Source organism: Saccostrea echinata, unplaced genomic scaffold (assembly GCF_033153115.1).
Source record: "Saccostrea echinata isolate AGI-Se365-2 ecotype Australia unplaced genomic scaffold, CSIRO_AGI_Sech_v1 ptg000057l, whole genome shotgun sequence".
In the NCBI taxonomy this organism is placed as follows: Eukaryota; Metazoa; Mollusca; class Bivalvia; order Ostreida; family Ostreidae; genus Saccostrea; species Saccostrea echinata.
This window is the reverse complement of record NW_026889806.1, coordinates 682,296-702,566: the sequence shown is the minus strand read 5'-3', so window position 1 is coordinate 702,566 and position 20,271 is coordinate 682,296. Positions and strand designations below refer to the sequence as shown.

Genomic DNA, 20,271 nt, shown 5'->3' with positions numbered 1-20,271 from the left:
AGTCCAACAATGATTCTCTCAAAATTTACCTCAGCAAGCTTAACTGTATGTGATAATATTTATACTTTCAACATTCTTTCTTTTGAAGATCTCAAAGAAATCATGACTAAATGTGTACTTTTATTACAGATTTTTTTTATTGATATGATTATTTGGTTATGTGACATAATACTATTTAAACACCATCCTCTGGTTCTTGTTTGATTATCACATCTAATGTCCATGATGTTGGGACAGGTTTTTCTGTATTTATTTTGCCATCAGAATTTATTTCTGAAGTCCCTTGCTGAACAAAATTCTCATGACTCACGGAAGTTTCGTTGGAATTTTGTTTTCCCTTTGCACAGTCATTTACAACTTTTTCTTTACCATTTTGAGATTCTGTTGCGGGTGAACAAACAGTTCTATCTTTGGCTTCCTCAACATGGCCAGTAGATACAGATTTAGCAGCAGTATTTTCACTTGAGTCAGAGGATTTTTGATTACTGTCTTTGGTAGATGGAGCTCCATTTTGACTTGGATCATGGGATCTTGTTCTGTGCAATGTTGGAAGACTAACGGAATTAAAAGCACTAAGTGGAGGAAGTGTTGCCAGCTTTACCCCCTCCTCCTCCGACTCCATTTCTACATGGAGTTCATTCATCAGCTGTGAAAGTTTCTCTGCCTTGCGTAATTCGTTTTGGTGTATGATTGTATATAAATGTTCTGTCAATTGTTCCTTCAAATCAGATTTCTTCTGCAGATCCATCTTTGCCTCAATAAATTCTCTTTCTGCCCTATCATAACGTCGCCTGTAAAATAATCCCTTTGTTTATGAATAACGCATTATGACATTTTTAAGATTATTTAGCCTAATATCATATAGCAGATGCTTTCTAAACAATGAACAAATCATGACTACTATGCTAAAGGGTTTAAGAAAAGTTGGCCAAAGTATTATTCTCCTTTAACAAGGCAAATAGTGACCAAGAAATCTATCATGACGGATTCTTAGTCACTGTTGTTTGTATAAAGTCCAAGTTACTTGTACCTGAGTTGATTCAGAAGTTAAATGCTCTTAGAAGTATAACTTTATATAGCTATGTATTTCTCATACTCAACACAGGTGTTGCAACCTCAATCAGGCAATCTTTGTGCCTAGTAATCCTATATTTTTCTTCAAAGTTATGGTCAAGGCAAAATTTTTACATTTCTAATACCTTATTCAAATTACAATAGGTAAGTCAGGAAAAACCCTTTAGACCAAGCAACCTTTTTCTCAATTATAAGCTCCCAATATTTGTTTTAACTTTTGCAAAACTAATAGCTCAATTTCCTGTTTTAAAATTTCCAGTGTAAAACAGAACTAAGGTATTTTAAAACTCCTTAATAATAAATGACCTGATTCTATAAAATATTTTAAATTTACCAAATAGCAATATTGAAGAATTCAAAACTTTTTAACATCATTTTCAGTACATATTTCAGCCTTTAAAATATTCTAAAATTGTTTTTTAAAATTAAATAATTTAATTTTGATTGTCATTTGATTGGATAAACTAGATGTGTTGTAATGCCACAAATACCCCCGCAGGCAGCCAAAATTTCAAAAGCCATATTCAGTTTTAAATTTGTATTCAAACTTGACCTGTATTTTCTGGCAAAATACCTGCATATGCAATTTCAACCTTTTACATACATCCCTTCAAAAGTTAGAGAGTGGAAACTGAAAATTTCTTATTTTTTCTAAGTTCAAGAGGGATAACTCCATCAAAAATCCTCGGAACATGAACAAATTCATCTTGACCTGCATATTCCTAAGAGATATCCATATGTCAAATTTGAGTGAATGTGTGCAACTGTTGCCGAGATAATGAATGGAAAGTCATTGATGACGGAATGATGGAATGACGGTACAGGGTAACACAGTATGCCCCCGGCCATTTTATGGCAGAGGCAATATGAATTTTATTAATGTTATTATTTATAAATGAAACAGAAGGTTATTGCTGCATTAAAGTGTATGTTTACAGGTTAAATTGACAAGGATAGTGGTATAAATTTATGTACAAACATAGCATCAAATTTTTTTCAGGTAGCTCAACTTGCCAAATTTCCAGTACTGTATCTTTTCACACTTTTTTCTCAGTTTACAGTAATAATTTATTTTCTTCTTTCCAAATTTTGGGAAACCAAGTTTTGCATTTGGACAAGTCAAAGTTTGAGATTAATTGCCTGAAGAGCAAGTGAATCAGAAAGTTAAATGTATATCTCTGAATGTTGCAAGTGTTAAAACCCCTATAACACAACAAAGACAGCATATTACTTTTTAAATATGAATCAATTTGATTTACTAATTATGTCCCTTACTGTGCTTCCATGTAATCTTTGCTGGCTGATTCTATCCGACTCCTGATGAGTGTAACATCTGCAGACAGTCGATTGTCCAGTAACTGGACCTCTTTCTGAATGTGGGACAACTTCTGGGCTTCTTCGCGTGCTTTCCTTTGTCTACATACAAAAATTTCAAACATTCTTGTTCAAAGGTAACAGGGTAAGTAAACTTTATTCAATGTTTTACTCAACTAAAGCACAAAATTATCTGTAAGACCATTCATGCTTTAACTGAAAAAAATATTACAGTGAAATGTAGGATTTACTTTCAAAAAATGATGTCACCTTTCTGTCAAAGTTTTGGAAAGCAGAGCTTTTCGTTGTTTGTTAGCCTCCTCTATCATTTTCTGCTGATCCCGAAACTTGTCCAAATTATTCATCTCGCGCCTGTAAAATTAAGAACTTCAGGATAAGTGACTACAGAAGTACAGTTAAGCTGTTCATCAGGACGCTTGTGCAAATCATCATCATTAATGAAGAGTCTGGATTACTATTACGTAATATAATTGGTAGATACATGTATAAATCTTAATTCTGTCCCCATAAAATTCCTCCAGTGATGCGTCCACATTACGAGTGAGGCTCCACTGTACATGTACTAAAGACAGTACTCAGAAAAGGATAGTTTACTCTTAACTTGTCCACAAAGTTTTGCAACTCTGCATTACTTTTTTTTAAGCAACTGTTTTGTTAAATGCATTTTGATTGGATAATACACTGATGTTTGAGGAAGTTAAAGAAGCATTAACGAGAATGAAAGCTACTGCTTGTGACGTCATAACAGAACAGAAAAACAATGCTTTGTGACGCAATTCATGTAATAAAACTCAACAAAATATGACTTAAACATCAAACAAAATGCATAAATTGCATTAGAATGGAAAAAAAGTTAACTTCTCATTTGTTATTTGCGACTGTTAATGCTGGTTTAATGATTGCAAACATCCATTTTACCGGCTCTGCTTATGTGCTGCCTGTAAAACTCAATTTGTGAATGATAAATCAGCATTAATGGTCACAAGAAGTAAATGAGAACATATTCCCTAATTTCTCTCTCTCATTATCTTAAATCTTCCATTTAGGGAGAGGGCTAAAATAGGCTTTGCCTGCTGCCCAATCCCATTCACTCTTGTGAATAAACTACTGTTTAAATTAAAAAAAATCTTATATGCTAGTAGTGGTTTGAAAATCCACTAGTAACATTTTTCTGATCATCATTAAAACCTTGACAATTACAATTCTGAAAATTTTAAACTATACAAATTCACTGCACTTGATTTGCCTCCTTCAAATACAAATAAATACAAATCACTGTACATTATTTTGCCTCCTTCTCTTGCTTTGTAAAATTACATGTACAACATGCTCTCAGTTTTGCACAGATACATGGCTTACCTAATGTACAGTAGATTGGATTCAGTTACAAACTCTGTATAGTACTTGAGACAATGAAGACAGAATGAAACACTGTTTTTGACTTTAGATGGTTACTTACGACAATGCCTCGGAGTCATCAATTTCAGTGACCTCTTCCTTGATCTCTATATGTTCCTCTGGCTTTGGAGAAGGCACTTGTGTCTGTTGCTTTGGAATTTTGTTACCTCCTATACACAGATATATATATATATATATATATATATATATATATTACAGATAAACTACTAATATACTACTTCAATTGATATTTTACTGATACAAAGTTATATGATTTTGTTGAAGTATTAATAACTGTTTGTTTCTTCTGTACATTGTAACATGTGACTGTTGCTGCTGTCAGAGACTGAATGTTTACACACCTACCAGGAACTGTACCTGTCATTTGTAGCTAATAGTTTTATTTCATTTAGTGTGCATTTGCTTGTTGTTTTTTTATTTTCTCTGACATTGGTAATCAAGGCAAATCTGTCAATCACCTTATCAAAACCACAATGCATCCAAACAAATCACTCTGATTATATATTGGCACCGGGGACCTTATACTCTATATTCTTTGTCCGAGATAAAATTACAAATAATATACATGTAGTAGCTTTTATTATATCCTCATCAAGTGATTTGCTCAGCACATGACAGAATCCCAAGCTTTCTCACTGTTTGTTGCTTAGTAACACACTGGGTGGGGCCTGCAGAGATTTCTCATTATTGATTTTTTTTTTTTTTTTAATTTCTCATTATTGAATTTTTTTTTAACTGAATCAAAGATCAGGTGAAAATGTAAAACTAAAACTGACTGGGTTTTTTTATGATGATTAATCAGTTTGCTCATGTGATAATTTTATGCATAAATGTCTTCAGCATTTATGCAAATTATCATGTGAACAACTGGTTGATCACTTCAAAAAGTTAAACAAAAAACAAACATATAAAAAAAGAACCAAAAAAAACCCCCCAGTTACTTCTTCAATAGAGTCCCTGCAAGTACATTGAATGTTCTGTACTTTAAACAAGGTTAATCAGATTTTTATTGCGTTACAGAGCTATGATGTGAAATGATTTACCCGCAGAGCTATTCTGATTTGCTGTCGTTTCCTTCTGCATCCTGGCTTTGGATGCTGACAAAATGTTTGGCACTCTCCGTTCAGGTAGTGCCTCATTGCGCAACTCTGGGGCTGCTGTAATTTAAAAAAAAAAAAGAAGAAAAAGTAAGGAGAAATATATTGATATAAATCTCATAAACTCTAGCTATCACTTCTATTAAGATGCATAATGTCGTTTACATCGTTGGTCAAATCGAGCAAATTCGAGCGACAAGGTTTATGTATATAACAGTTCAATTTTATAAAAACGACATAATTTTCTTTTGAAATATGGAACACAACCTGGTGACAACTTGCTTGGGGATTTCTCTTTCAGTTTTCTCAATTCAGCGTCTGAGAACCCAGCCCAGCCCGACATCTTTTACACGTCGTAACCTCTTTTTCTTTGCATATACACATTCCTATCATTTTATAAATAGTCTTACAAACGCTTGTCTTTAAGTAGCTGTAGAGAGCGTTTACAAGTTTATATTTGACGTGGATATTACTTTTGGCAGAAGATTTTAAAAGTGTCGCTGTCGTATGGTATTTAATATTTGATAACATTAGGCTTATGATGTGTTAGATTTTAAGAAATATGGAATCCGAGTTGGTTTGCAATCATAAAAAGTGCAGAAAGAGAGTAGAGGCCTATGCATGGGTTTGTTTACTTTATAATGGTCTATTTTATTGATTTAGCATTAATTAATTTGATTTGATTAAAATAAAACTGTAGAAATACATAAAACATAGGAGAATATTTGATAAAAATAAATTACCAAATTTTTATTTGAAAATATGAGAAATACGATGAAGATGCCAGTGACTGTAAAATTACTATAAAGTTTAAATAGAACATTACAAAATACCAATGTGTTATATTTCAAAAGAAGAATAACAAGAAGATTGGGAGGAAAAAGGGGGTATCGATATATACTGAAAAATTATAGAAGCATGTGAAATTTTCAAAGAGAATCATCTGTTTTACCATATTTAACCTATAGCCAATAAGTTATATTGACTTGTTAGATTTTTATGTTTGCTTTATATGTGCATATTAAGAATGTTTATTAAGTATACTCGTTGTTACTTACAGTAAAACTATGCTAATTGCAAAAGAGCTGAATATGTTTTATATCTATAAATTTTCATTTTTTCACTTCCAGATAACTTCCTGTTCACGTATCCTCAATTTCATCGTATTTAAAAATATAGAAGACCTTCATTTAGGACAAATGTTTTAGTTATAAAAAAAATTATTCTAGGCAGGTGGGAAAACTTTAAATTTTATTAATATAAGGCTTTTATGTGGAGTTAAAGTGCAGGCTGATGTGCAGCATAAATTCTTAATTAAACCTTAACAGACTGGAAGACATATTCTGTGATGAAGATGGAGTTAGAGAGTTTAAGAACAACAATGTTTGCCCAGCTTGTAAGTGTTAATTATTTTTACCACTGATACTTTTGCATTAATTATCATAACAAACAAAAAAATGTGACTGAAACTGAAAGATTAATGTATTTGAAATATAAGCTTACACTGGCATGTATGTGTTCCTTGATATGTATAGAATCTGAAGAAATTAATTGTCCTGCTATGATTTAATACCCTTGTATCATAAAAATGTAAAAATATGGAAAAAGGATAATTGTTTTACAGTATTTATTTTCAAGTTGGTGTATTAGTTTTGCATGTCATTTGTAAAACTGTAAAGCAACATAATATAACTGCATGTTTTTTGTTGTTGGTTTTTTTTTTTTTTTTTTTTTAGGTTCTACAGACTTGTCTGACAAACTCGACATTATCAGGATTGAAGTAAACCCTTCTGAAAAATACAAGTCGGTAAGTCAGAATTTTAAACCTAAAAAAAGCAAAAGTTTACTTCATAAATTAATGCTGAAAATATATGCAATTTTCACTTATGTTGGCACTGAATCAATGCCTGTGATAAACGTTTAGAAGAAATGATGTCTCCCAAGAATTTAGAAAAGGAGCATGATTTACAAGTGTAGTGTAATACAATGTATATATCAGGAAAATAGTGACAATACATGTATCTTAATTGTCCCAAAATTCAAGACTTGATATTTGAGTCAGTAAAATGCATGGAGACCAAATAACTCATGCATATTAATGAGTTATTACAAATTATTATTTTGGTATTAAGTATACCGATATGTTCTACATGTAGAGTACTATATTTTAGATGGTACTGGCAGGAAAGCGACCAGAGATAATAATGGAGATATGTACCAGAGCACTGTCATTTTGGTCCTACCAGGTACTGTGTTCAGGTTATAAAGGGGAACAAAATTTCCAGCAACAGCTGATCTCAAACTGTTATTACTGTATACATACATATTAACATTCAATACAGTTGATATTCTTATCTGTGACTAAATATCATGACTTTATAAAAGAATGTAATGAGTACGCTTACTCACTGTGAGTGTCTTCAATTACATGAACTGCGTATAGCAATATTTACAACCAATACTTACTGAGTATTATGGGTGATATAAAATTTCAGTCAGTTAGTTAATGTTAAAGGCAGAGATTTTAAGCACCGCCTTCAAAAATACCTGGTCTGTGTACCCCTGTCAATCAAGTACGTTAAGGTACATCACTGGGTGCTAGAACTTGATTGACATTTACTTACTAGTCCCTGTGTATACCCTGTACACCTTGTTTGACACTCCTGGTGTCCATCAAATTAACTTTTGATTCTTTGATATTTACCACACATGGTATAAACAATGGAGAAGCTGTATTACTATGGAATTTTTAGCTTGATAATATATATACATACACACCTTTAATATTTGAAATAATTATGATTTTCTTTATGGAAATATATATCAAAATTTGGTATAACTTTTTTTTTCATAGCTCAACAAATACTTTGAATAATAATATTTTTTAATGGGCGGGGATACTTTGACACATATTCAATTACAAATTAATAAAAATTATTGAGATTAAAATTTATTTACAACTTTTTATTTCTATTTTAAAATCATCTCAAAATCCCAACACAGGTAAAGTTTGACTTCTTGGGTACTCTGCTGTGTATTAAATCACTTCCTGTGTATAGGGATTAGGAGACAAACGACCGCAGGTAGACTGCTAGCCCTCAGGGCATTCACACCTGTACAAAATAAGCCCCTCCCTCACCTGGAATTTACCACCCGGTAAAAAATCTCTGCCTTTAAGCATGTGGCATGTTTAACAATACGTGTGAACAATATGTTGTTTATTTACCGGTACTTCACTTCAGATACATCAAGAAAGAGTCTACCAAGAGTATGTAGGATCTAAAGCCAAAGAAAGGGCAGCACAGTTAGAGCAGTACTACGAACAAGTCATTTCTCAGACTTCAGCAGAACTGAACTGTATCCTTAAAAGGTTGTGTGAGTGAGAAGAGAGAGAGGTGTATAAAAAACAATACTTACGACAAGAATACTTTGCTTTTGATGATTCTGGTTCTGGGCCCAGATACTCCCTTCGTCTCTTTAGGATCTTTGATACTGTTGTTCTATCGATTCCAAACATCTGAGCAATCTCGCCCTGTGTCATTCTAGGGATCTGATTGGCTACTTTAGCAATTTGAACTTTAACAGAGTTAGGGATCACAGTCCGTGTTCTTCTTAGTCCCATATCCTCCAGAACCATTGTGGCCCCAGTGCTGGCCACATTAGGAGGCATGCTAGTCACAACAGCAGTACTGGTGTTTTTGGGGGATGATGAAGACTGAACCATTGAGGGTGACTGCTGAACAGAGAGGATGGGGGAAATCTTGTATAGGAAGGTGGGGAAGACCTCGCCTGAGGATTTTGGTGGTGTCTTGTTAGCCATGAGTGTAACTGTAGGTTCAGATTGCATTTGCTCTAGTAGTGTCCTCAGTGTATTAGAAGCACTGCCTTCCATACCCCAGTCATTGCCTACTCAAGTTTTTTTTTTTAAGTAGAGAATGTAAGTACAGTATAAGTCATATGTTATATCATATACAGTTGTATCTTTTAAAGGATAAAATTCAGTTAACACTGACATTTAAACATTCTATTTCATTCAATTAGTATTGTTTACTGGTTTACTATACAATGAAAGGAAAAATAAAAGAGTCATTGTCTTCTTAAAAATTATTTGTTGGTGAGAATATCCATTTAGAGACTGAATCTCAATGTAATTTTTTATCTATTCTCAAAGGTAAAAAAAAAATCATTAAAGTTATTTCTTAATCATTTTTTAAAATCTTTCTTCAAGATGCATTACATGCATAACAAAGACAAAAGTTTTTTTTTAAAATTATTTATTTGTATTCTAGATTTGTATTAAATTCCCCATCCAGAAAAAAAATACTGACATTACACATGTGCATAGAACACACATAGGACACCTGTTCTATGTCCTCCTAAAAATCAATAGCAGAAGACTTACCTGAACTTGAGGCGTATTTCACACAGGTGATGTAACCTAAAGGCACTTGTTATTAATTTGTCACATTCAGTAAATGAATTGTCAAATTAAAAAAAAAAAGAAATCTTCCGTTGTTCATAAATGGTCTAGAGACAGGAAAAATTGTATACAAGATACACGCTCGACTCTGTGGTCACACAGGTTGTTCTACAAGCACAAGGCTTACAGCGATAATGTGTGCCGAACTGGGGCTTTACAGGGGTGTGACATTTTAAACATAAGTAACTATTTAAGTCAAGAGTTAAATTTCAAAACCACGATCTTATTGAAAACTCATATAAATGCATAGTGCTACACTCAGTTGATGGCCTCATTGAGTTTATTAAACCTTTGCAGTTCAAAGATATTCCTTTTAATTTTCCTGTGTTGGGCCCCCGAATTAGCACTGAGTCACATGGTCTGTCAGCTATGGGAAATGTGATAAGTTGACAAGCTGAATGCTCTGTGTACATTGCACTGTGGCAGCCAGAGGTCGATGAGCTAAATATAGATCTAAACACAATGTTTATCCTGCCTTGTAATTCAGCGTTTAAAGCCCAGGGGCTGACAGATAGATTATCACAAGTACCTATGTTGGACAGACGACAGATAGCAGGTGCAGACGACAGCTTGAACTGTTGAAGTTGTGACGATAACGTCGAGACAATTCTATCACATAGCTCTCAAAATCAATATCATTATGTACAGATTCTATCGATTAAGTGAAGTAACTGTGCAACTCAACAAACGTATGTAAAGTTGTAGAAGTGATATGTGATTTTCTACAAATAAATTAAGGCTGTTTTTTTACATGTTCGTTTTTTCTTAACCTCTGACACAGCGCTAAAATTGCAGCTTACAGGTAAGGCCATTAAAAGTCAGGAAGAATTTACAATGAATAACAAGGACAGGTAAGTTGTAGATACCTGGTTTAGGACGACTTTCTTTAATACAATTAAGGATTTTTATTAGAAAAAAAATTAATGAAACGCCGTAAGTTTTTATACAAAAGAATTATAAACTATAGCTGCGTTAAGCAGGTGGAAGAGGAAATGTTTTTATGCATTTGGAAAAGGAAAATGATTTGAAAGAACAGTGAAAATATATAAAACAACGAAGTTTTTATTGAAGAAGAAAAAAATTGACAAGCATTAATCTTTGTCCACCATCAACACTTAGGCCCCTTTGAGCTGCTTCACTGCGATGTCATACCAAATGTCTTATTTGAACTTCAGTAGAATTCCTTTCGACCGTCCTGCATTTCCGCAACTTAAATCAGCTCCCAGTCTGCTTTTCCGCGACTACTTCACCGTGTTCACACTGCATTTCCGCGAGTGGTTTTAACTATATATGTGTTAACTTCTTTATGCAATATCTCTTCTCCGCGATTTTCCAATGGTCACGGATAGCGTCCAATCCTCAGGTTCTGAAAATCAGCTTTTAAGTACTTGAAAATGCTTAAAAAATGTCACTGATTTCACAGAGTAACGCGAATTTACCCATGGTATTTTTTCAAAGTTCATCATTAAAGTTATCATATTATATTGAGAAAATTATCAAATCTCAAATATATTTTCAGGAAATGCGAATAAAAACACCAGCTATGCATTTTCTAATTAAAAATTGATCAACAAATATATTTTAGGATTAAAAAAAATATAATTATCCAGGCATTTGGAGAAAATTGCATCTTTTTTATGCTTATACAGTATTTTAGTTTTTCTATTTACTTCAGTTGTTATGGAATATGTATGTAAAAAGCTTGTGTTATTGCTAGACATCACAGATCACGTCAAATTTCATAACATGCTAATACGCATTAGTATCTTATGCTAGATTAAAGGAAATTCGATTTCTCTAAAAATTAGTTAATTTCTTTTCTTTTATAGGGTACAAATGTCAACTTTTTAAAAGACCGTTTCTAAGGCTTCAGAGAACCTTGGATCATACCAAGATGCATAAAATGAAAATTATTGCATGAAAAAATCTAAATTTCAAGCTTCATTTTGAAACTATTTAAGTGAAATAACAAATTTAAGAGTTATCCTTCCTGGCTGAGGATCGGATATCCTTAAATCAAGTTAAATGACATCAAACTGTTGTCATTATATTTAAGCGTAATTTCCGGTATTACCTCATAGAGTTCACGGTGCAATAAAAATTGACTGAATCTGGTGGGTGATAGCCATTAGGTTCAGATGTCATGGAAATCACATGTATTCATACACAGAAAAAAAATCCTGGTAATCAATGCATAATATGCGATGGACAGAAAAGTAAAAGGCGATATATTTCTCACCGATGCAGCGTATGATAATTATGCAAAGCCACAATTACACTTTTTTTTTTATCTGACTAATGAAAGAGTTACATGTTAAAATTAGTCGCGAAAAAGCATAAAATATATTCGAGAAATAACAGTTTGATTTGTCGGGGAAAAGCAGGATTTTTTTTCGTGGAAAAGTCATGTTGAATCACGGAAAAGTGAACAGCGTTGTGTTCAATTGTTCGTCACAACATGCCCAGTAATCTTGATCTTGCAGCTTTTGAACGCAGTTCCCCAACAACATGTTTGACTCGACAGTTCGCACAGTGAGTGATTTCAGCACCCGAAATACCGTTATTAAATGGTTCGCATTGCACACCTATATCAACGGTTTCACTTTTATTTTTTCCCACTTGAATCCCCTTTGTCCTTGTTTTAACTTTTCTTTTTGGAATCAACACCTGGACAGCTCTGTCAACTGACGACGCGGGCTCAAACTGACCTCCAACAGCGGTGGACGATACGTTATTCTCTCTGGTGATTCCATCACTTGCCCCCTCTTCATTGTGCGATAGCTAAAAGAGTGCGTGAAAATACAGATTTTACATGTATGTAATAATGTCTATTGTACAAGTTATACAATTGACATGTTACAGCTATTAGGAAATGTTCAAATTTGACTGTCTGTAAACATATAAATATAAAATCATAATACAATGAATACAAAGGGTGACAACTGGCTGCTTACAATGTGTATCTTTAGAAACTACACTACATATATATTTTTAGGCATTCTTCAGCTATCATTGCCTTCTTACAAGATTAGGGAACTTTTTTTTTGCCTAAATCATAATTATATGTGTACATACATGTACATGTATACATGTGAAAGTTGCTAAGACAGTTAAGAAATGAATTATGACGGACATATACCGGCATTTAGAAAACTAGCTGTGTCGTTAACGCCACCAATGCCCCCGCAAGCAGCCTAAATTTCAAATGCAATATTTAGTTTTAAATTTGTATTCAAGCTTGACCCGTATTTTCTGGTAAAATACCTGCATATGCAATTTAAACCTTTTACATCCCTATAAAAGTTAGCAAGCTGAAACTAAAAATTTCTTATTTTTTTTCTAAGTTCAAGAGGGATAACTGTCAAAAATCATCGGAACATGAACAAATTCGAACTTGACCTGCGTATTCCTATGACGTATGCATATGTCAAATTCGAGTTGAATGTGAGCAACTGTTGCAGAGATAATGAACGGAAAGTGAATGATGACGGAACAGGGTAACACTATATGCTCCGGCCAAAAATTCTCTTTAAATAAACATCGGGTACGATTTACATTTTTGTTTGTAAGTGCCGAGTAGAAAATAGCTTGTGTAATTTGATTGATTTAAAATAAAAATGCCGATTTTCTGATAAACTTCTAATTTGGGTTGTTTCATATTTTAAATGAGTTAAGATAATAAGTTTAGAGCCTGTGAAACAGATAAGACCTACAAAGGCGAGACTGTTTGTAAATATGGGGAAAAAATACTTAGAGAAGGTCGGGTTCGGGACTGCTTGAAATAAAAATTCAAATACATATTTAGTTGGCTGAATTGAATACGACTAGCGTAAATTAAATTCCAAATATATATGCATTTTAAAAAGAAAAACCTGACAATGAAAACTTGAACTGATATTTAATAACATTTAGAAGTTTTGACTTCAACAAGGGAAGCCGAAGAACATTAGATCCACCTCTCAAATCTGTTGCCATCACTTGTCTCGAATCACTCTGTGGGGTATTTCAGTGATCAGCGTTAATTGCACTTTTATTGAGTTCAATCCAAAGCTTTACCGGACGAGTTTTCTTGCCAAATTGGATCACTTTTAGAAACATTCTTATGCTATTTAGGTTTTTGGCCGTTTATATTCTATGAAATTGAATGGGAAAATATTGCTTCATAAAGTGTAAAAATATAAATTATTTTAGAAATGCTAATACATTTAGACTTCATAGATGTGAGAAAGAGTCAAAAATTTTATTTGTATGATGGCAGTTTCATGTATAACACTGATAATGCTGAGTATTTTCTTTTGATGATATATTGAGCAACGACAATTGTATGTATCATTTATTTGGCGCATCAAATGTTGCAATATTCGATTTTTTTTCCGTTTATGTTGTATAATTTTTCATTTGTATTGTATAATTCTTATTTGTATTCTATAATTTTCCATTTGTATTCTATAATTTTCCTTTTGTATTATATAATTATCATTTGTATTGTATAATTTTACTTTTGAATTGAATAATTTTTATTTGGATTCTATAATTTTTACATTTGTATTCTATAATTTTGCATTTGAATTGTATAAATTTTTATTTGCATTCTATATTTTCTATTTGTATTGTAAAAAAACCCGTTTTTATTGTACAATTCATTATTTGTATTCTATATATTTTCCATTTGCATTGTATAATTTCTTATTTGTATTCGAAAATTTTTCATTTGAATTCGATAATTATTCATTTGTATTGTATCCGAGGATTGTTTATTATTTTTCGTTACGAAGGATTTCATTGGTCAAGTTTTTTTCGTTCCGAAGGATTTCATTGGTCAAGTTTTAACCTGTGCAATAAAAATAAGAAATTATACCATGCAAATGGAAATATAGAATACAAATAAAACAATATACAATGCAAATGATTTTTTTACAATACAAAATGAAAATATAGAATACAAATAAAAATTATACAATTCAAATCGAAAATTATAGAACACAAATGGAAAATTATAGAATACAAATAAGAATTATACAATAATTTTTTTTTTTTTAAAAGTTGGAAAATTATATAATATAAACGGAAAAAATCGAATATTGCAACGTTTGACATGCCATACATTTTAGGTATTCAGGTGTTAATGAATTTTTTTTAAAGAGACCGGGTATTTTAATGGGAAAGGGGGAATGTTAAGATGGTTGAAAATGCCGTTTTATTCCTATAAAGCAGAATTTCTTCAGAAATTTCTACATGAGAAGAAGAAATCACTTTCTGTGGCATTCCTCTCGAAATTAAGATATATCGACGACTTTTTATCAATTAATGATAGTTAATTCCATTCATATGTCGACTCGATATATATCCCAGTGGACTGGAAATAAAAGATACCACAGCCTGCCACATCTGTTCCATATATGGATGTTTTGCTTATTATAGGGAATAAGGGTCAACTAGCATCTAAACTGTATGACAAACGAGATGACTTCAGCTTTTCTATTGCCATCTTTTCTTATTTATGTAGTAATATTCCGTTGTAACCTGCATATGGTGTTTATGTCTCCCTTATTATTCGATACTCAATAGCATGCTTTGAGTTTTTTTTTAAAACGAGGCAGGCTACTGACAGATAAATTGATGTTAGAGGGATTCCAACAACCTCGTTTAAAGTCAGAATTTCGTAAATTCTATGGTCGTTATAATGACCTTGTCAGAAATATACTGTACATGTATATAACCTATAATTGGATCGCATTTTGACAGAAATATTTCATACCAATTGTTAGAACTTTATTTTTATACTAAACTTGACTACGGACTATTCTATCCACATCTATCTAATCAGTACATAAGGCTCAGGAAGAGTGTGACCGGTGGACAGGGGATGCTTACTCCCCCTAGGGACCTGATTCCGCCTCTTGAATTTCTGGGGGCCCATTCTTTATGCCCTGTTCACAGATTTGTATTGTTTGTATTTTTATTTTAGATCGATTGCTGCTTGCTACCTCTTCACCTTTTTCGTTTTTTTTAATAATCTTTGATAAATTTTGAACAATGTATAAAGTATTACTGATACTCAATCAAAAAGTACAATTTTTTTTTCTACTGCTTGGAATTGTCAAATATAAAGAATTGTGGTATTTTTAACGGCTCATAAGTATTATACAGCGTAAAATTCGAAAAGAGTTATATGAACAAAAAATGCACTAGTTTATAGAGCATGTGTTTCAAATAGGCGGTTTCTCTTTCGCACATGACAGACTTGTATATATTATCTGTGCGATTCATGGAATTTCATCCCTTTTAATTGGAATTTCGACCCTTTATTGATTACGACATTTTTTCCTTTAAAAATAGATGTATTACTTGATCAAGATTTGGCATAACCTAACACCCCCCCCCCCCCCCCACACACACACACACATATATAGAGAGAGAGAGAGAGGGGGGAGAAAAAAAACCCAGAAATAAATGTTTGGTTTAAAGAGCAAAGCATGCTTAAAGTCGCATTCTTGCCTGCAAAGCAGTATAAAAGATTGACAAAAAGATTAGGTAGTAAAATAGCAAATTTTACACAGTATGGGTATATTTTGGTGTCCTGGTTAACAATTGATGAGTTATTGTCAGATAAAGTCATGAAGACCATAGACTAGATGGTATATGTGTGCACAAGTTGCTTTATAGCCACATTATATAGCCAAGTGGTGATTGCTGGTAACAAGTATTACCAAGTTGTTTGTATACCTAAGAGGCAAGTGTTGGTACCAAGTGTTACATGTACCAAATGGCAAGCAGCTAAGTTGTTTGTGTAGCCAAGAGGCATCACCTCGAATAAATGTAAAGGCATTAGAGATTTCTCTTTGTGTACTTAATTGTAGAACTAGGCAAGTGACAAGAACATATCTGTATATATTAAATAACTTACACACTAGGCAAGTGTCAATTGTATTCCCATATTTTGCATTCATTATCATCGTCGTAAGACTTGGGAAATGCAAGTACAATCCCAAGAAGATCGCTTCAAGTCTCGCATGTTACAAAAAGCAAGGGTATTTTTACCAGATTTTTAAAATTCTTTGGCAACATTGCTTCATCTTTCAGATAATTTTGCTTTATACTTCTATGGATCATTTACAGTGTTGTATTATACTCAGGTGACCGTTAAGGCCTTTGGCCTCTTGTTTAATTTAACCATCTCTTTGTCAATTAGGTAGTTTTACCACATAATTGTGTATAAATCCAGGGACCTATATATAATGTAGAGATCCCTGGTAAATCAACGCCACTACAATCAAGGCAAGTTAAGATAACATATTTTATTTTATTTTTTTTTAAGCATGGTACATATATATACAAAAATTATATAAAAAATTCAAAAATATTTGACACTTAATCTGTTTTTGTAATTTTCAACTAGACTGGGCCTCGTTAAGTTATCCAAAAAGACAGCTATAAGCAATTTAACCGTGCTTTAACAAAAACGGAATGATTTGTTCATGAACCATTAACTAGTATTATATCAAAATCATTTAAATTTGTCCTTTTTATAATTCACTATATATCTCTTGGAAGCGATATTTTTATGGAAGCTGGCTAGTTTTACCTCAATTAACGGTTTCTTCCTGTTATATACATGTGCACAGTTTTTTCTCATTCTTCCCGGTGTAGTCCAGGGAACGTCGGGTATAGCACCGTTCTTTAATTGGGCACGAGCATTTGGATATCCCAATTCTGCCATTCTGGATGGAAGGCGCAGATACTGCTCTGGCGTAAAGTGCTTGCTACAGAGTCGAGAGTGTTTGTTAAAAGTGAACTCCCTCCTATTACAATAACGTAACCATATTTTTTGAAGAGTGACATCCTTTGGAATTTGAAAAAATGATACATTCTTGTCCACATTTGAAGAACTGAAACACTTGTATACAGCACAATATGGCATTGTTGAATAAAGTTGCCGAATGGCCTCTGATCAAAGATAAGAAAGAATCAGCTTCTCGCTGCTTATCGTCAGTGACGTCAGAGCTGCTGTTTTCCATCTCGAGAACACCAGCACGTGTTAAGAACATCTGATCATTCAAAGCATTTCCTGTTAAAAGATATAATGAATATTATCGTGAGACTACGATCTGATAAACAAATGAATATGTCTATTAAATTCTTTCTTTGTTACAGATAGATCGTATGAATGAAAGGTTTAAATAATTAAACCTATTTTTAAATTAGTGAACCCAAGTTCACATAAATGACACGTGTCTGTAAACAGTAATTGACTTTCACCAAACCGTCACGGTAGCTCAGTCGGTAGAGCGCTGATACCATGGGTTCACGCCTCGACCATGACAAACATAAGAAGGTAATAGAGGATATTCAATGTTTTGTAGTTTGATATGGAATTTATTTACTCGAGAGAAGGGATTTTTTGATATTTTCACGAGTGCGAATATCCATACATCCAAATACAAAACATTGAATTTTCTGTTTATTACATTTTCTTTGATTTTTCCCATTTCCTCTGTCTTTTCTTAACGTACGTGTCATAGGCTGTGAGGTCATAGTTACGCAGCTGAGACGTCATAGCTTGGTAGTTTTGAGATTGAAAACATTGTAACATGGATTTGAGCAACATATTCGGGAAGAAATTGGCAGTTTTAGTCTCTATTAAGATGGCTTAGTTACTATCTCTATCTTATTACAGGCCAGAAATTATTTTTTACTTACTTGGATATCCTTTCACACTGTGAGAGAATATAATTGGTATCCTCTCACACTGTGAGAGAATGTCACTTTTATTCAATAAATAAGTCACAGTATTTCACTGTTGAAAATGCATTAAATATGTATGTAAAGTCACAGGTCTTTCGGATGAGATGTTAAAAACCGAGCCCCCGTGTCACGACAGGCATTGGCACGCTCAAGATCCTCAGTGCTCAATGGTCCCGAGTGCCGAGCAAAGGTCTAAATTTGAATCCTTCGCCGGTATCTTAAGTGAAACGTCGATCGTCAATCAATACTCCTTTTTTGTACAGATAGTTCGATTGAATTATACTTAGACGTATTTTTAAAATCATTTGCAGATAGGTTTTACAGATTTAAAGGGGCCTGGACACAGTTGCATTGTTTACATTTTAAATTTCTATGCTTATTCAAAAAATAAAACCAGTTAAATGAATTGAACTTACATTAATCAATCTTCTTAGAATTCAATGACATTATCCTTTACATCACGTCAAACATCTCGAACTCTGTTATTGTTAATGTTTATGTTTCATCGGGTGTTTTCAATAATTTGTTAAACTTTGCACACATCACCGAGCACGGACTGACAATATTGGTGAGTTGGTTTTGCTATCTCACTTTTCTTCTCTGAATTTTCTTGATTATAGTTTTAATATTTTTTCATAATATAATACACAACAAAATTTCTACTTTTCTTAAGTTTTAAGGATAAAGTTTAATAGCCATTCTCTGTAACCACTTAAACTTTTGTGGCACGCACAGTCACAGATTTTTTTCAAATTTGGCTAGAATTTACCACTTCATAAACTACTCCAAAAATATTGTTAGATCATATGAATGTTAAGTAGTTACCATGGAAACGGTGTCTAAAGTTGATTTTTTCTGAAAAAATGCAATTTTGGGGAATGTTATTCAATGAAATGCGGCTACTTCAATTCATGTCACTCACAGAAATAAAAAGTATGACATCTGATTTTAAAGTCATTTAAAAACATTGTTGGTATTCAGTCTATAAATATGAGAAATCTATGATTAAAATAGCAGACATTCATTTAAAAATTGAATTATCTCCCTTTGATAATTGTGAGCTCTTTAGTGTGAGAGATAAAAAAAAAATCATTGGACAAAACTGACCGGAAGTTGTTTACATTGTCAACATATATCCTGGATTTCAAGTAAAATCAAGTGTTTTTTTTTTCTGTTTATTTAATGTGCATACAAATTTTAACCTCTTTGTTTATTTCCTGGATGCAAAAGAGTAATTTTTACGTGTGAACAATGGGGAAATGTACAAGACCACATGGTACAAGAAATCAGCTCTGTGCACATTCATGATATTGAAGCCTAAGCCTCAAGGTCTTAGGAGTTTCAAAATGGGGATAAAAAGATTAACTTAAGATATCAGAATTATATTGAATTTGGTTGTAAGAAGAGGTACAGTGTCTCAGTCAGAGTACGTGATATATTACAATGAATAACAGCCAGGAAAGCCAGTGTTTCTTTTAAAAACGAATGTGGGGAAAAACAAAACTGAATTATAATGTTAGAAAAGTAGGCTTTTGATTTTACCAAAATAATTAAAGTCTAGCTACATTTACATGATCGTACAGAACTGGAAGTTGAAAGTCAGATAAAAAATAGGCTTGGCAACAACAAAGTACAGGTGTATCAAGTTTATATTGAATGATGTGATGTAAGTTGATAATGTTGCTGAAGCAAGAATTTTCTTTAAGGGAAAGGTCTTTACCCAATAAAAAAAATTTAAAAAAAATTGTTAAGGCCAATAATAAAAATGTTTTGTTTGATTCCTATCGACCAGTCAAAATTATACTTTTTTGGGGGGTGGGGTAGGGGGGTTGTATAGAAATACAAATTGTCTGAATCATATTTAAGGACCCTCTCTACACTAAACAAAAATGTTTTTGGGACATTGAGAAAATTATATTGTATAAAGGTGTAAATATTGAGCTTATTTATATCATTTTCAACAAAGGGTGCCTGGCTTTTACCCCCAGGAAAAATGTTCAAAGTCAACAAAGTTTTGATGAACAGAAATCACTGTTGTTTACCTAACTGGGGAAAAAGCATGCAGATGAGGTTTTCAGTTAATTCATCTTGGCCTATCAAAATGTCAAGAATGCTTGAATT

The 20,271-nt window shown here is 32.8% G+C and overlaps 4 protein-coding genes across 5 annotated transcripts in view; 2 read left to right on the top strand and 2 right to left on the bottom strand.

The window, feature by feature from the left end:
• Nucleotides 1-20,271, top strand: part of LOC133174152 (NADH dehydrogenase [ubiquinone] 1 alpha subcomplex subunit 5-like) — a 173,632-nt gene that overhangs the window by 31,648 nt on the left and 121,713 nt on the right. The window lies entirely within an intron of this gene.
• LOC133174357 (RAB6-interacting golgin-like) lies at nucleotides 103-9,448 on the bottom strand. 2 transcript variants are annotated; one of them, XM_061309469.1, is made up of 7 exons: nucleotides 9,328-9,448; nucleotides 8,343-8,831; nucleotides 4,872-4,985; nucleotides 3,869-3,977; nucleotides 2,659-2,760; nucleotides 2,350-2,490; nucleotides 103-791 (listed from the first exon to the last, which is right to left on the bottom strand). In XM_061309469.1, the coding sequence occupies exons 2-7, from the start codon at nucleotides 8,815-8,817 to the stop codon at nucleotides 176-178; spliced, it is 1,557 nt and encodes a 518-aa protein (XP_061165453.1). In that variant the 5' UTR covers nucleotides 8,818-8,831; nucleotides 9,328-9,448; the 3' UTR covers nucleotides 103-175. The 2 variants fall into 2 exon arrangements, with proteins under 2 accessions (XP_061165453.1, XP_061165454.1); XM_061309470.1 differs by lacking the exons at nucleotides 8,343-8,831; nucleotides 9,328-9,448 and adding an exon at nucleotides 5,193-5,307.
• Nucleotides 5,430-20,271, top strand: part of LOC133174358 (E3 ubiquitin-protein ligase CCNB1IP1-like) — a 29,540-nt gene continuing 14,698 nt past the window's right edge. The window contains exons 1-7 of the mRNA XM_061309471.1: nucleotides 5,430-5,550; nucleotides 6,056-6,071; nucleotides 6,262-6,321; nucleotides 6,662-6,732; nucleotides 7,097-7,171; nucleotides 8,168-8,282; nucleotides 10,187-10,207. Of these exons, the coding sequence (XP_061165455.1) occupies nucleotides 5,488-5,550; nucleotides 6,056-6,071; nucleotides 6,262-6,321; nucleotides 6,662-6,732; nucleotides 7,097-7,171; nucleotides 8,168-8,282; nucleotides 10,187-10,207 (421 nt within the window). The 5' untranslated portion in view covers nucleotides 5,430-5,487. The remainder of the gene's footprint in view (nucleotides 5,551-6,055; nucleotides 6,072-6,261; nucleotides 6,322-6,661; nucleotides 6,733-7,096; nucleotides 7,172-8,167; nucleotides 8,283-10,186; nucleotides 10,208-20,271) is intronic.
• LOC133174359 (uncharacterized) lies at nucleotides 10,927-17,344 on the bottom strand. Its single transcript, XM_061309472.1, has 2 exons — nucleotides 16,991-17,344; nucleotides 10,927-12,186 (listed from the first exon to the last, which is right to left on the bottom strand). Exons 1-2 carry the CDS (start codon nucleotides 17,324-17,326, stop codon nucleotides 11,857-11,859), a joined length of 666 nt encoding a protein of 221 aa, XP_061165456.1. The 5' UTR covers nucleotides 17,327-17,344; the 3' UTR covers nucleotides 10,927-11,856.